Source organism: Staurois parvus, unplaced genomic scaffold, assembly GCF_062004578.1.
Source record: "Staurois parvus isolate SC_StPar_1 unplaced genomic scaffold, SC_StPar_1.0 ptg000687l, whole genome shotgun sequence".
In the NCBI taxonomy this organism is placed as follows: Eukaryota; Metazoa; Chordata; class Amphibia; order Anura; family Ranidae; genus Staurois; species Staurois parvus.
In genome coordinates this window covers 505,270-522,430 of record NW_028318483.1, presented here as the reverse complement: position 1 = coordinate 522,430, position 17,161 = coordinate 505,270, and the positions used below count along the sequence as shown (strand labels likewise).

General features: G+C 41.9%; 1 protein-coding gene across 1 annotated transcript; it reads left to right on the top strand.

Moving 5' to 3' along the window:
* Positions 1–317: 317 nt before the first annotated feature.
* Positions 318–13,540, top strand: LOC149447422 (coiled-coil and C2 domain-containing protein 1B-like). Its single transcript, XM_089652595.1, has 9 exons — positions 318–458; positions 1,687–1,837; positions 1,938–2,110; positions 4,515–4,637; positions 6,855–6,913; positions 8,769–8,885; positions 9,373–9,446; positions 12,260–12,318; positions 12,566–13,540. Exons 1-9 carry the CDS (start codon positions 318–320, stop codon positions 12,677–12,679), a joined length of 1,011 nt encoding a protein of 336 aa, XP_089508721.1. The 3' UTR covers positions 12,680–13,540.
* Positions 13,541–17,161: the final 3,621 nt, after the last annotated feature.

Below are 17,161 nucleotides of genomic sequence, written 5' to 3'. Positions count from 1 at the left end.
TCCAACCCCTTCTATTACTGAGGTAACCCGACCCCCTCTCGTTACTGAGGTAACCCGACCCCCTCTCGTTACTGAGGTAACCCGACCCCCTCTCGTTACTGAGGTAACCCAACCCCCCTCTCATTACTGACGTAACCCAACCCGCCCCTCATTACTGACGTTATCCAACCCCCTCTCATTACTGACGTAACCCAACCCCCCTCATTACTGACGTAACCCAACCCCCCTCATTACTGACGTTATGCAACCCCCTCATTACTGATGTAATTCAACCCAGCCTTTTTCAACCAGGATGCCTTCTGGGGTGCCTTGGCAAAATGACTAAAATTGCTCCAAATTGCCTAGAAATTGTGCACAGGCAGCTTGCTCTGGTGGCACAAATAGAACAGAAGAAGCCAGCCGCTTTAAGGACTAAAACTCAACTCCAAGAAGAAATCTATTTATTTTTGGAAAGCCGGGTAAATATTGATGTTCTTGTACCATTCTTCCTATGCCTCTGGCAGCTTTTCAAGAAATGAGTGGAGCTGTTGTCACTGAGACATGAAGACAGAGACAATAAATTTAATCCGTTAGATATTCTTGGGAAAAAGTGTTTTCTTGCAGTCTGTCTCTACAGGAAGTGGTGGAAATCTCCCTAACAAGTACATTGACAGTATAAACCCAACAAAAGTTGTACCCCTTACCCATCCTGTGCTAATCTAACAAAAAAAAAAGTTTTTTTATCTGCAGTTTGTCTTCAGTCTACAAAAGCTTTAGTCATTTTATATAAAAACTGCTGTACATGCTGATTTGTCCAGTGAGCAAAGCCACACTGATAAAGATAATGTTCTGTTGACAAAAAATAATTATTATTAACCACTTCCAGACCGGACACTTTTACCCCCTTCCTGACCAGGGCAATTTTCAGTTTTTAGCGCTATCACACTTTGAATGACAATTGCGCGGTCATGCAACACTGTACCCAAATGAATTTTTTACCATTTTTTTTAGATAGATAAAGCTTTATTTTGGTGGTATTTATTCACCACTGGGATTCACCACAACAGCTAACCATATGAGGGCAGTGGAGGGGGGGGGGTGTAAAGGTGAGCTGCAGTCAGGTGTTGCAGAGGTAAATTGACAAGTGAGTTGCAGAAAGGGTGCATAGGTGAGCTTTGGCTGGGGGGGTGCAGAGGTGAGCTGAGTTGCAACCCACCTCTGCACCCCCTGGCCACAGCTTGCCTCTGCACCTCCCAGCCACAGCTCACCTCTGCATCCCCTGTCTGCAACTCACCCATGCACCCTGCCTGAAAGTCACCTGTCAATTCACCTCTGCAACACCTGACTGCAGCTCACAACTGTCACCAGCCAGCCCTCTCTATGGTAACACTCATCCACAACTGCCTGCAACTCACCTCTGCACCCCCTGTCCACACCTGGACATTAAAAAAATTAGACCTACCCCCAAAAATAAGACCTAGTGTGTTTTTTTTTTTGTTTTTGTTTTTTTTAGCCAAAAAAAATTTAAGACCATGTCTTATTTTCTGGGAAACACGGCAGTACTCAAACAATGTAAATGTAATTGGGGTTTATATCTAATTTACAGGTACTTTAAAAAAGTACATTGTTTACAGTTTAAAATGAACATGCAGCATGGGAAGCTCAGAGTTCTGAGTACTCTCTTTTTTTTTTTTTTTTTTTTTTTAGGGTGAACAGCCAGCAAAGAAACCAGTCCCACAAAAGCCCATCCAGATTGTCAAACCACAGGTGTCATCAACCCTTCCACAGCAAGATGAGGCACCTCAAAAAACCAAAGTCGCTGAAACCACAGAGCCCACTGGGGACTTTCCCCCTGAAGGTATGGATAGGAATAATATACATAAGCTCTGGGGTTCTGTTGTGTTCATGGCCCCAAAAAGCGGACTTTTCTAACTTTCATCCGGTCATGTGACTTTCAGTACAAGAACAGCTGGAATTCCTGGAGAACCGCAGGAGACAGTACAGGAAAGCAGCTCTCCAAGCTAAGAAAAAAAATGACCTGGTCCTTGCCAAAGAGCACATGGTAGTGGTCCGTACTATCCAAGCTTCCATCGATAAAGTCAAAAGTGGGACCCTGGTTGACATTGCCAAGGTTGGTGCATCAACAGACTTTAACTTCACCTGTTAAAGCGGTAGTAAACTTCTGAAAAAAGAAAATTTTCCTTCTGGAAGGTAATATCACGCGATGCATCAAAGCAGATTATGAAAGACTCGCCTTGAAACAAAGCCCTCCAGCGGTGCGCTATCACAACTGACAGGGCTTCCATCTACACACAGGCTTCCTTCCAAGTTAGCGGGCTTCGGCCGCTTGAATGGCTGAACTGTGATAAATTCACTCCTGCGCATGTGCACAGGAGTTACGGCAGTGGCACAGAGCTCTGAAGGAATAGCATGAGTATGCCGTTTCTTCAGAGCGCATGCACCAGTGAATTCACCATCACGTTTGGGAGATATTAATTTTACCTACAGGTAAGCTTTATTATAAGCCTACCTGTAGGTAAAAATCACAAAGCGGAGTTTACTACAGCTTTAACATAGCTTTTTTAGAATGATTAAATTAGACATGTGTTAAGAGAAATGTGTGAACTGCTTTTGCTGATCTGCTCATGAAAATGTTATTTCCTGACTGTCCCAGGATTGAGCACTTTCTGGTGTGCAGCAAGTGTAATCAGAACTCCCAGTCTGCATGTGTTTTATGTCATTGATTAGGATTGCATTCTAACCAGAAGTGTAGCACAGAAGCCAGTGAACTGGTGTCTACAGAAGTGGATCAGAAATATCAACACTGTATTTCTCTGACAGGTTTCCTTTAACCGCCTCCCCCCCACCATATAAGGTAATGACGGGCGCAAGGCGGTTCTCTCATTTTGGGAGGACGCCATATGACGTCCTCCCACTCTAACCGCACATGCGTGGCTCCAGGGGCGTGTAGCACAGCGATCGGTGGTGCGCTGTGTCCCTCAGACACAGCGGATCACCGATCAACGGAAAGAGCCGAAGATGTCGGCTTGGTCATGTGGTCAGCTGTGTCCAATCACAGCTGATCTTATGTAAATAGGGAAATGCCAGTTATCTGACAGCTCGTGAGGAGTGGAGAGCCGATAATCGGCATTCCTCAGAGGGGACATCTACACTGATCATCAGGGCACTGATGATCAGTGTGCGCTCATGATCAGTGTAGCCCCAGCAGTGCCACCTGTCGGTGTCCATCAATGCCAGCTGTCAATGCTCATTAATGCCACCTGCCAGTGCCCATCAGTGCCACATCAATGCCACTTATCAGGGCCTACCAGTGCACATCAATGCCACATATCAGTGCCCATCTGAGCTGCCTTTCAGTTTCACCTATCGCTGCCAATCAGTGCCACCTGTCAGTGCCGCCTATCAGTGCCGCCTAACAGTGCCAGTCAGTGCCACCTAACAGTGCCAGTCAATGCCGCCTATCAGTGCTGCCTATCACTGCCATATGAGTGCTGCCTTTCAGTGCCCATCAGTGATGCCTGTCAATGCCCATCAGTGCCACCTACCAGTGCCTCCTCATCAGTGGCCATCAGTGCAGCCTATCAGTGCCCATCACCGCAGCCTCATTAGCGCACATCAGTGAAGGATAAAAATCACTTATTTACAAAAGTTTATAACAAAACTAAGGAAAAACTTTTTTTTTTCTAAATTTTCAGTTGTTTTTGGTTTGTTTAGCAAACAATAAAAAACCCAGAGGTGATTAAATACCACCAAAAGAAAGCTCTATCTGTCTCAAAAAAATGATAAAAATTTAATATGTGTACAGTGTTGCATGACCGCGCAATTCCCATTCAAAGTGTGACAGCGCTGAAAGCTGAAAATTGGCCTGGACAGTATACGTGCCCTGTAGGCAAGTGGTTAAAGGTGTGCATACATTTTTATCCACTCAGAGCAGGCTGGCTCTATGGGTCTTGATTGCTTATCCCACTGTTTGAAATGGGCAAAATATAGTGGTCTTAAGCTAGCAATTGCTTAACCACTTGCAGCACAATCACGTAAACATATGTGATTGTGTTCACGTGGTTATACGGGGGCCATGGCTGCATCTGCTAGCAATAACCCCAGTATTAAAATTTTCAGCCAGGGATTGCCTACCCTTTTAAAAGTGTTCTGAGCAGCTTTTAAAGGTAGCAGGAGGGTTGCCCCTCCAGTGCCTCTCCGGTCTCTCCCGTGTGATCGGGAAGCCCGGCACTGAAGTCAGCAGTTCCACCGGCTGATCAGAGACCGAAAATACAGATTTTTACTTGTAAACAAAAAATGTCTGAAAAGTGTCTTCTGTCTTCAAGTGGTTAATCATAATCCTAATGATGGATCTCTTTTGTTTGACCTATAGGCTGAATGAGAAAAATCTAAGAGATTCCCACATCCACTGCATATCCTTTATTGCAATTAATGAGCCATCTTTCATTGTAGGCGTATTGCAACAGATTGACATATCCTCAAATCATTAAGCAGTCTTTGCTTTTATTCCCCAGATCCCACCACCTCCAGATGAGGACAGTGACTTTGTTGTAGTAGAACATGAAGATACCAGGTCACCACAGAACTCAGATGAAGTTTACTCTCAGTTGTTGAAGCTTCTTCATGAACAGCATGAGGTATCTTGCACTGATCCTCCAAATATTCCATCATATTCTCTAATTTTATACCTAAAAATCAACTCCAGCCTACCTTTTTTTTTTTTTCAAATTGATAGAATGGAATTTGTGTGTCCCCACTCCAGAGATTCTTCTCACTTTCTGTCCTGGTCACATGGTTATGCCCTAGTGCAGTGTTCGGCAAGCCGCGGCTCGCGAGCCACATGCGGCTCTTTACACAATTTAATGCGGCTCTTCTGTGTGCCGGGCGCCCGCTCCCCTCCCTCCTCTCGGGCGCCCGGCACATTGGCTGTCAGGATGTAGGCGGGGCAGCGTGACGAACTCCTCTCCTCTCACAGTCTGCCCTGAAGACCGGAACGGCGCGGGAACACGGCGAGAGGAACGCGCGGAGCAAAGGCAAGTGACTTGGCACAATATGGGGAATGAATTACTATAGGGGGGATGAATTACTATATGGGGGATGAATTACTATATGGGGGATGAATTACTATATGGGGGATGTATTTTCAGTTTTAAAAATGTGGCTCTCAAAATAAATTTCAATCGTGGTTTTGGCGAGATTTGGCTCAGTTTAAAAAAAAAAGGTTGCCCACCACTGCCCTAGTGCACCTTCTCACAGTGCAAATCTATGAATCAGCGAAGCCATTAAAAAAAAAATCTACTCCCCAGTGATATATCTTATCCCTAGAGCTTCATCTATGAGCGAATCTACAAATATTGCTGTGTTTATGACAATACAAAAGAAACATTGGGGAGCAAGTTAGTAAAAATGTGAAAGACTCTAAGGAATTACTGCAGAGTATATCCTGCTATTATCTCACATTATGTACGCATGAAAAAAATTACTTTCCTTTTCCTTTAAAGTTGAACTGTGATTGGTAACTGGAAATAGTGGGATCATGATATTATTTACATTGAAGCATCATACTTCTTAAGGTTTTGTGATGGAACTACTTTGATTGAGTGGTGATAATGTATGACATATGAACTTTGAACCTTTTGAATAAGGATGTTGTAGGCTTTATATTAAATGTTATTTATGGAATACATATTAAATTATTTGCGTATATGAATCTCTCAAATGAGCAAGACCGAAACTGAAACATCTTGGGTAGTGTCTAATGATCTATACTAACATATATGATTTTATTATCACTAGAAGCCAAATTAACAAAGCTAAAACACCAGGATAAAGATCTTTATTTTTAAAGGAAAGTTGTTTTAGGCTGAGTTCAGTGAGATTCAAAATTTAATGTCACATGGATAAAATAAAAATCCCTATCCTTGCATAAATCTTTATGAATTGAACCTTATTGGATTTCATCTGTCTTCAAGGCCTGCCAAAGGTTTTTTTCAGCATATACTGTATAGTGTCTTTTGTTTCTAAATGCATTGTATGGTCAAATGTTTGTGGACACCTGACCATCACACCTACATTAGCTTGCTTGAAAACCCATTCCAAAACCATAGGCATTCATTCAAATTGAGATGCCCCCCCCCCCCACCCCCTTTTTGGTTGCTTTAAGCAGCCACCACTGTTCTGAAAAAGCTCTGGAGTGTGTCTGCAGAATTTCATGCCCATTAAGCCACAATAGCATTTTCAAGGTTGAATATCGATGTTGGAGAAAGCGGCCTGGCTCAGTCAGCATTCAAGTTAGCTCTGTGCAGGCAATGCGGGTTCTGACACACCAAACTTGCCAATGCATGTTCTATTGATCTGGCGTTGTGCACAGGAGCACAAATATATGCCGGAACAAAAGAGGGTCTTCTCCAAGTTGAAACCACCAAAGATAGAAGTCTACAATTGTCTAAAATGTCTGTATTTGTAGCTTTAACAGTACCCCTCACCAGGAAAGGGTGTCCACATACATCTGACCATATAGATAGATTTGATGATCAGGTATCTACAACTTATGGCCAAATAGTGTACATAATGTAGTATTAAGGTGATAAACATTCACAGATAGTTGATATGTCTCCATTTTTCAGACCCAGAAGGTCCACCCATGGGGTTTACATCTATACAGTCCCTTTAGTATCTTTTATATGTAAACTGGTACAAATGATAGCACAATATGGCTACTTTTATTATTTCATAAAAAATAAACACTTTTTAAGCTGTTAAGTATGTAGAAAGTATATATTTACAGCTATGAACTAGATTCATCTTCAGAGGCTTTATGGACTGGCATCATCCAGTCTTTTGTTTCCTCCTAGAAATGTTTGCGGTACTCCAAGCAATTTACTCAGATGGGAAATGTTGCAGAAACCACAAGGTGAGTAAAAAGTCTCTACATCAGTAACCAGATAGAATGTAAAGATGGCCATAGACATTAGGGAATGAAGGCACACGTGTCCTAAAGTCATGTTATTCAAAGAGAATGGTACACAGACACATTTTTTTTCTTGTCCTTTGAGAAATGTAGAGAGTCTTAAACCTTTTATTTATGCTACCGCCTACACTAGCATTGGCAAAGAAAAAAATGTAGCCTGTCCCAGGGTATAATTCTCCTACTTACCAGCAAGGCTCAATTATTGCTTTATTATTATAAAGGTAGATTTTATATATAAATACCTTGCCACAATCATTAATTAAGGTTTAGCTCTCAGTTACTGCACGGTCACAGTGACTTCAGTGGGGACATGCCAAGTTAAGGTGATCATTAAGCAAAGCATCGTAGCCACGAGGTTCCCCTTCAGTTGCCATGGTAAGTTTTTTAGGTGGGCAGTCAGGGATGGTAAAATCATGGCTTTTACCATCCTGTTGCCACCCGTGCAATCAAGGCCTTATTCCTGTACAGAGATTGAAAATGCCCTGATAGGCTGTTTGCTAATTCTAAGCACTTGCCTTTTCTGTTTTGTTCCAAAGCTGTTCATTCCTACTGTGGATCTGTTGACTGCTGGTCCCTTGCTTTAACAGCATGACTGTTAAAACCCAGGTTTTAACATACAGGGCATCTCTTAAGTTTGATTCCTATGTTACTGAAGGCTAGGAAATACACTTCCCACAAGGTTTACCACCAGACATGGAAGGTGTACTTTGCTTGCTGTGGGTCTAAGGGCTTCCACCCCTGGAGTTTCTCCATATGACAGATCTGTTCTTTTTTGCAGTTGATCTGAACCAACACCTGGCTGGTAGTACCATGGGTTGGATTTCTCCCCTTTCCATTTAGTTTCAGAGACTGTTGGCTTTCCATTTTCTAATTAAACCCTTTGTGTAGGGGTTTTGCATGGGGCTCCCAGTCCAGTCCTCTTTGAACCTTCCACTCTCCGGTCAGACTCACTAGGTTGCATTTTTTGTGGCAATCACCTTGGCTAGGCAAGTGTCTGAGCTGACAGCTATATCCTGCAAGAAACCCTTTATGTTCTTGCACAAGGACAATGTTGTATTGAGGCCCTGGGCTTCCTTTCTTCCCAAAGTAGTCTCTGTTTTGCAACCTAACCAGATCATTGTAATTCCATCCCTTTTGTCTAACTGCAGTTCACAAAATTGAAATTTTCTCTATTGGTTGGATGTGGATCAGGCTGTGTAAATGTTTCAGCTGCTGCTTCTTTCATGAAGATGGATTCCCTTGTTGACATCTCAGACGGGGGCACAGCATGGGCTCCCAGGTTTCCAGTTTCACCATCTCTAGGTGGCTTGGACAAACCAAGGTTCAGGCTGTGGTCTTCAAGATTGGGCTGGCTTTCTTCACTAAGCACCTCTTCAGCTATACGGCATCAAGCCTTTGTGACATTTTATTTATGTATGTGTGTGTGTATGTGTGTGTGTGTATATATATGTGTGTGTGTGTGTGTAAATTTTATTTTTCTATTTTTAAACCATTTAAAATTCTTTTATGAGGCATGCTGATAGTAGGAGGGTTATACCTTGGGCTGTTCTACAGTTTTTTTCTTTGCCAGTATCCAGTCGTCCCTACAGGCAGCAGTATAACCTACAGGATTATAAAATTCTGTATCCCTCATTGGGCTCCAAGAAAAAAAGTTAATGGTAAGTACACAAATCCATATTTTTGTTGTATTATATTGTTATTCCCCTCTTTGATAAACTGAGAATATGTAGAAGTCTTGACAGAGCTCCTTGGGCTAAATCTTCAGCAATGTCTGATGTTGTTTGTGTTCTTGTGGCAGGTTCGAAAAAATGGCAGATGAATGCAAGAAGAATTGTGATATCCTTCACCTATCTCAAGCTCAGGGCCGTGATCCACCTCCCTATCATTTTGAAGACAAGACATTGAGAATAGTCCGGTAATCATTTTGATCAATACTGACTGTGAGGAATGTTGAGAAGCCGTTCAAGGCAGGCATAGGTCAGATCAAGCACCAGTAACTGTTGATCAGGCATAGATCAAACCTAAGACCACTAAATGTTCAGGCCAGGCACAGGTCAGAAGTATCACCAGTAACTATTCAGGTCAGCCATAAATTAGACCAAACTCCAGCAGCTATTTAGCTCAGGCATATGTCAGATCTAACACCAGTAACTGTTTGGGTCAGTCACAGAGCAGATCATAGAACAGATCTGACACCATTAATATGTCAAATCTACAACCATTAGGTGTTCCAGTCAGGCATAGGTCAGACTCCAACACCAGTAACTGTTCAGATACAGTGTCTATGTATTTTTCTTTTTGGAAATGGTAGAATACTGAAATGAAAAGGGGGAGGTTATGTGAGTTGTTTGGACTAATTGTTGGTCTGTATATAACTGATCATGATCCTTCTTTCCCAACAGAGTATTCTCGGAGCTAAGTAGTACAGAGATGCTGCTGATTATAGTACGAGGCATTAATCTTCCAGCCCCTGCAGGTGACATTCTCCTTGTCTCTGTCCCTTTCAACACCTTCCAAAGAGTGCTCTCTTCCTCTTTAGTTGTTTTGTAATGAATTCTGGAGGAAAACATGTTTGTCTAGCAAACTGCAGATATTTCTCAGCCATATTATTACTCGCTCTTTTGCGAGGAGAGGTGTCTGCATATTGCAGGTTGTTTTTATCAGTGTATTTTTTTTATTGTATTTATTTTTAAAGCCCCACTCCAAGGACAGAAAAAAATGACTGTTTCAGTGTCAGCACTGCAGGGGTTTGCTTATTTTTGTCTAGGGGATGAGGAATAAGGTGTGAATACTTACCTTATTCTCCACTCCTGCAGGGTCCCTCCAGTGTTGTCACTGTTCCCCCCCCAACCTCTTCTCCAAGGCCCTCCTGGCTACAATCTCACTCTTGCCATCTCTACCTGCAAATGCCCTGCATGGCACATTATGGATGCCAAGGGACCACCTACAGACTGGAGCACCGGAGAGTGCCGGAGCTGGCCAGAGTGGGGGTAAGGCAAGTAATGCAGCCTTCTTATCTGCCTCTAGACACAATTAAACATAGCCTTGCACTGCTAGGGAGAATAGGGACCCCCGCTGCAAGAGTTTTTTTTCTTCCAACCTGAACTTGGGTTTTAAGGTAATGTGTAGTGTTTTTTTTATATATTTTGAATATTATGGTTAGAGTTAAAAAAAAAAAAAAATTACCAAAAATAGATTTTCTTCTTTGTCTGGCAAATATTAAATATTGAATATTCATACTTTGTATGCTCATTTTATATTCAGTGGGTGCTTTTAAAGCACCTCTTCATCTGTGTCCTGCTCCCATTTCTCAACTCTTTTATAGTATGAAACTCTCAGTTTTTCTGGTTTCTGATAATAACATTAGTATATTGGTTCACTAACCAGTCATCAAAGAGAGCATCCAGTTGCATGTGGATACTTATTTTAGACCAACCCCAGAATAGGCGCGCTTTTTTCCTGCACCTACTGAATAGCCTGGCTGAGTCTAGCATATCAGTTGTCTCATTTTGCTGCCATTCTTAGGGTTGTTGTCAATGGAAGTTCAGCTTGTGTTGATGACATCAGTTTGAGACACTTCTGCTTCAAATTGGTTTTGCATTCCCATAGACTTGTATGAAGATGCAAAACTGCTTGAAGTGAATAAAAGCCTGTCACCATAGTCCCTTACTACACTAGAATGGTGTCAGCTGTTATCTGACATGTCTGCCATCTCTGTATACAAATTGGCCAAATGAGTTCAGCTGAGCTTTTTTCCACATTTTATTTCAGGGCTGTCCAAAGCAGTGTTTAGGGTTTCTGTAACACAAAATATAGAAGGGAGGTGTGATTTACTAAGATTTATGTATCTGCCTCCATGCTCTGATCTGCAATTGGAACTCAGTTTGGAGTTGATCGGCCCTGTTTGTCTCACCCCATGGCTGGTGTCTCTGCTAGAGCATCCATTCACTAGTGTTGCAGTAACATCCTGGGCTCATTGAGTACTATCTGACTCCAGAGAGACTCTGAACTGCTAAAGCCAGTGCTGATTGGCACTTCTCTGAACACACCCCAGAACTTCATGTCACCGAACTCAGGGGCGGACTGACCATTTGGAAACTCGGGCTCTGCCCAAGGGCCCGGGGTCAGTAGGGGGCCCCATGAGATGCCCCTGGTACCTTTTTCATAGGCTTTTTTGAGTTTGGGCAAGGACACAGGCGCCCCATGATCCCCTATTTCCTGGGGGCCCCATGAGTTGTTAGTCCGCCCCTGCCTGAACTACAGTTAGATTTTAGAGAAATGTTAATGAGTTTTTCACTTGTATTCTTAAATGAAATCTATTTTTTTCTTGTTCAGTTGCATTTTGATCTTGTAACCTGAAAGATTCAAGTGAACCTGTGCTTTGCACATGCATTGTAAAGCAACTTGTTGACTTTAATGCCACCTTCTCCTATGCTCGCCTATTTGTTGATCTCCCATGCCTTCTTTCAACAGTCGAGGAAGGAAATCCCTGTGTTCTTGTTAAGCTTACAAAGGCGCTGAAGACTCTCGCTCCCAACCCCATGTGGCAACACTGACTCAATCACAAGCACCAATGTGATCATGTGAGAGGAAAGGGAGTTGGGCAGTCCATAGATGATTTGAAAGAAAGGAAAGAAAACCGTTTGATTCCCCCATCAACAATGCCTCGCGCTGAGCCATGTTCAGCTATGTTCTGCCAGCAGGGGGGAGCACAGGGAGCCTTCCTAGCAGGCAGAACACTGATTACTCCTAGAGGCTATAGCCGCTAGCAGTAATTACATGTAGAAAATTCCTACAGGCTGGTTGTACCCAAGTCAATTGATGGATCGATTTGGGGAACAGTCAGCTTGTCCATACATGGATGGAATCTTGGATGGTCCCTGCTGAACTGGCCGAATTTTGATCCATGAATAGCCTCCTTTTTTTCACATTCTCCCTGATTCACAAAAGTACCATATTTATTTTTCAGCTGCAAGTGACTGAATGTAGCACTGGGGAAAATGATGAAAAGAAACATGTTATGCAGGAGAGGGGGGCATTCAAGGCACCTTGTTGTTTTGCCCTGGATGGACAAAGCAAGATTTGCTTTAATGGCACAAACGCTCAAATGGCCCTTCAGAAGCTGCTGAATATACTGCAGAGTGTGGACTCTATCCATGGCTGTGTTGCCCCATGTGTCACCATACAACTTCATGTTTTATGTGCAGTTTCTTTTCTCAGTTATTTTTTAGTTGTAGTGTCACTTGGTATCCGATGAAAATTGCTCACTTCTATTAATCTGTTTCACAGGAATGGCACCCAACGACCTGCATGCGTTTGTGAAGTTTGATTTTCCATATCCAAGCACGGTAAGAAGTGAAGAGAAAACTGATTGTACCTGTGAAATCTCTGTCTCTGAAATTCTTCTTTGAGGGTTTCAAAGGCCAGAGACAGCTGACAAGTGTAATGTTGCTGCAGTCCTGTCTTTATATTTTAAGACTGGTGAAGCACACCATCTCATGCTCCTATTATTGTGCTGGAATGGAATTATGTTTTGAAATGCAACGTTTGAATCTATTTGAGCTTTTAAACACAGTCAATGTTTGTCTCTTGCAGGAACAGCCACAGAGAAATAAAACCTATGTAGTTAAGAACACCAACTCTCCAGGTGACATTGCTCAAGTATTTTTGTGTCTAGTGCTATTGTTGGCCAAAGTATGTGTGATGTGAGAGCTAAAGCCATCGCTAGTCAGAATATTGCTGCAGGAAGGTGATGCTATATGTCCACAAGAATAAACCCAGCTTGGAATGACACCGTGGGGAATATTTTCTAAAACTAGTGCAGCTGTGCATGGTAACCAATCAGCTTCCAGGTTTCATTGTCAAAGCTGAATTTCAGAAGTTGAAGTTAGAAGCTGATTGGTTACTATACACAGCTACCCCAGATTCTGTGTGCACCAGTTTTAGTAAATCTCCCCGTGTTTCTGTTTATGGATAATATACTACAGGGTTGATTTACTAAAGACAAATAGACAGTTGCACTCTGCAAGGGAATTTGCTCCAGAGTTTGGTAAATGAGGGGAAGCTCTACTGACTTCCATCATTCAATCATGTGCTAGCAAAAATGTGATTGCGTTTACTTTGCAAAGTGAATCTTTACCTCATTTACTAATCTCTGTAACTAATTTCCTTGTGGTGTGCAACTACACATACGAAGTGAACAGTTTGCCTTTAGTAAATCAACCCCTATGTTTAATCCATACAGGGGCGGACTGACAACTCATGGGGCCCCCGGGCAATAGGGGATCATGGGGCCCCTGTGTCCTTGCCCAAACTAAAAAAAGCCTCTGAAAAAGGTACCAGGGGCATCTCATGGGGCCCCCTACTGACCCCGGGCCCTCAGGGCCTGGGTCTCTAATTTTCATTCTGTTATGTTTATGTGGACTTACAGCATCCTCTCAATACATATTTGTGGGTGGAGCCTGAAAAATTGCTAAAATCAAAATGATTCTCTCTGAAAGTGAAATTTATAAGCTTGCCTTTCATGTGTCAGTGGGTTACATTATGAAAGTAAAGAGGTGTACCAATTTGGATTTTTTTTTTAGTCAATTGCTTTTACTTTCTATAGCAGTGCTCCTCTAAATGTGCATGCAAGGGTAATCTGTTGATGTCTGTTTATAGTAAGATCATGCCATACATCTAATTACCATTTGTAGCAGATCTCTCCTCAAGAATTACAGCTACAGATCTGCTTATATATTAATTATATACTAGAAAATCTACAATTTCTGGGGAAATTGTGTAAAGTGTTCTTGCAAGTAACCTTTACCAAGTAATGATGAAATGTAAGCAGTGCACATAGCAAGCCTGACAGAGGGAGAAATGGATTTTAGCTTGTATTTTGCAGCTCACAGTTAGCCTCAATGACTCAGCTGCGTGTGAGTTATGTTTGGTTGCTATAGCAACTCACTCAGTCAGGAATGTTAGCAGGTCTGTTCTAAACACACTGTTTAAACTTGCCAACTTCACTGGCAATTGCCATCTTCAAACACTTGTAGTTTTAAATGCTACAGCAAAGAGCCTTATATTGTGATAATCACAAGAAGCAGGGCTAAATTTTGATGTATAGTATGTCTCTGAAAGATAAAAAATGAAGGCACAGTCGCAGTTTAAAAACGTCCCTTCACATTTCAGGTGGCTGTGAGTGAAGTTTCTCATCTGACTCTTGAGTGACCTTTGGTTGCTATAGCAACTCACTCAGTCAGGAATGTGACAAGCTCTGTTCTAAACACACTGCTGCAACTTGCCAACTTCACTGGCGATTGCCATTTTCAAACACTTGTAGTTTTAAAAGTATAAATGCTACTGCGAAGAAACTGAGCTAAATTTTGATGTATAGTATGTCTCTGAAAGATAAAAAATGAAGGCACAGTCGCAGTTTAAAAACGTCCCTTAAAATGTCAGGTGTCTAGAGTGAAGTTTCAATGAAAGTCAATGGGAGGGGTGAGTTGCAAACAAATGGTCATATTGTGAAAACTATCAGGAGTATGTCCTAGCCGTGAACATTTTTAGTGACAGCAGGGTTAGCTGAACGTTTTGATATAAGATATGTGTAGGTGGGCTTGAAAATGACAGAGTGATGGCAGTTTACAAATCATGTTCTGATTTTTCCTTTCACACTGTAGCTTTGTCACTTCTCACTCTAATGTGACTCAGCTTCCTCTTGAGTGACCTTTGGTTGCTATAGCAACTCACTCAGTCAGTCACAGGAATGTGAGAAGCTCTGTTCTAAACACCCTGCTCAAACTTGCCAACTTCACTGGCGATTGCCATCTTCAAACGCTTGTAGTTTTAAAAGTATAAATGCTACCGTGAAAAGGTTTATATTTTGACAATCACAAGAAACAGATCTAAATTTTGATGTATAGTATGTCTCTGCAATATTAAAAATGAAGGCACAGTCGCAGTTTAAAAACGTCCCTTAACATTTCAGGTGGCTGTGAGTGAAGTTTCAATGAAAGTCAATGGGAGGGGTGAGTTGCAAACAAATGGTCATATTCTGAAAACTATCAGGAGTATGGCTTAGCCGTAAACATTTTTAGTGACAGCAGGGTTAGCTGAAATGACAGAGTGATGGCAGTTTACAAATCATGTTCTGATTTTTCCTTCTACACTCTAGATTTGTCACTTCTCACTCTAATTGCTCCATTCATTCCTATGGGAAAATTTCGCCACAAAAACCGCGATATCTCGTGAACGATTCGGCGAAACGTTCCACAAAGTAATAGCAATCCGATCGGGAACAATCCGCACGTTTTGATATATTACTTGTCTTTGTAGTGTAAAAAGTGTTTGAGGAGTTAGCGTGGCAAATATGGCTATAATAAGAATAAGAATATATTTGTGAGATAACAATAAGTGTTCCTGCTATGCAAGAACACTTAATAATGTAATAAAGATCATTATTTTTTTCAGCTATCAATGGACAAAGTGGATGCTATAAACAGGGATAGTAGACATAATTTAGAACTTTTTCAGTTTTTAGAGAAATAACCTTTAATAGACTTTAATTTTTATTTAGTAATAAGAAGCTAAAGCTACCTTTTATTAGTAACTAAATGCTAAGGTCTTTAACCCCTTGGCACCGGCGCCTCCCAGCCCTTTGAGGGTTTCAGAAGGCGGGCCTTGGGGCGGGGTTTAGGGTCATGTGACCACTGTGACATGCCGTCACGGCAGTCACATGATTAGGAAAGGTCCCAATCGAAAGAGGAGATTGGGACCTTTCCGTGAGTACCTGACATGTGTGCTGGGAGAGCGCAGGGTGCGCACTCTCAGCACATAGGTTTTTTTTTAATAAAAAGCAAATGTGCGGACGCTCGGCGTCTAGGCCCAGATGCCGGGAGGCCGCACATTTGCGTTCGGCCAGTGCCAAGAGGTTAAACCACCTATTTGGTAACCTTGGTATTCTTTAGGGATAGAGTAATCCAAATTAAAGCCAAACTGAAGGTAAAATTTTTTTTTTTACTTGGGATAGCCTAGGGGAGGGTTATAACCCCTGTCAGTTTTTTGCCAAACAAAAAAAGGTTTTTCTTTAGTTATACTTTAAACTTTTAGCAAATGTATCGCTTTCCTCACAAATGACATTCGCTTCGACCAGGGTCCTCAATTGGGGTTCCACAGAGGTGGAAAAGCAGTGCTTAAAGATGCGAAAATCTACCCATAAGGAAGGGAGAAGCACTGGTCAAACTGGTGAAGATAGAGGGGATCAAGCAGTGTAAAGCCTGCAGGGGGTGGATTGTGCTCGAGAACAGGGATTCCCCTGGGTGGTGGATCCACAAGAGAAGAGAGGCTAGAAAGCTGGGAAACCAGTGTTGATAACACAACCCAGAAGAGCCTCCTTAAACACACATGGGCGGATTGACTAAAACTGGTGCATTCAGAATCTGGTGCAGCTGTGCATGATATCCAGTCAGCTTATAACTTCAGCGTGTTCAGTTAAGCAATAAACCTGGAAGCTGATTGGTTTCTATGCAGCGCTGGACCAAATTTTGCACTCTCCAGTTTTAGTAAATCAACCCTATTGGGACATCACTGGAATGTTCAGTCTGGAAATGTGGGGCTGGGGGTCTAAAGCTGCAGTTCTAGTTAGTGAGTATTATGATGAGAGTGAGAGCTCCAGGGACATTATATGTTTTCTGTACATATCCCTTGTGTCCCTCCAAGCATTTAACCTAAGAAACAGCCAGGGGACCAGGATGGCAATAATAATGACAGTGTGAGAATTCCTCTGGGGAGTTACTAGACAGCTAATATCCAGCATTTCTCGCATCATTGATTGTGTTTTAATTATGGTAATAGTCTTGTTATTGTCATCATCACCACAAAAGACAAAATACACAGTGCCTGAGACATCTCTTTTTATGTTTTTCTATAGTGCTGATATATTCCAAGTATAGGTCAGAGTATTTTTAACCACTGAACACCAATGCAAAATGTACTTTATGCCACTAGACACAAATGCAGATGTGTTTTTGCCACAGAACTGGTGGTTCTATTGGTAAAGCAAAAACAAGCCCAAGTCTCACTAAAAAGGTGAATTTTATTGATTATGATTATTATTGTTATTTTATTATGCTTAATATTACTATTGCTTATTATTATTATTATTATATTCTGAACTTCAGTTTGCTAATATTTTGCCTTCCCTGTATC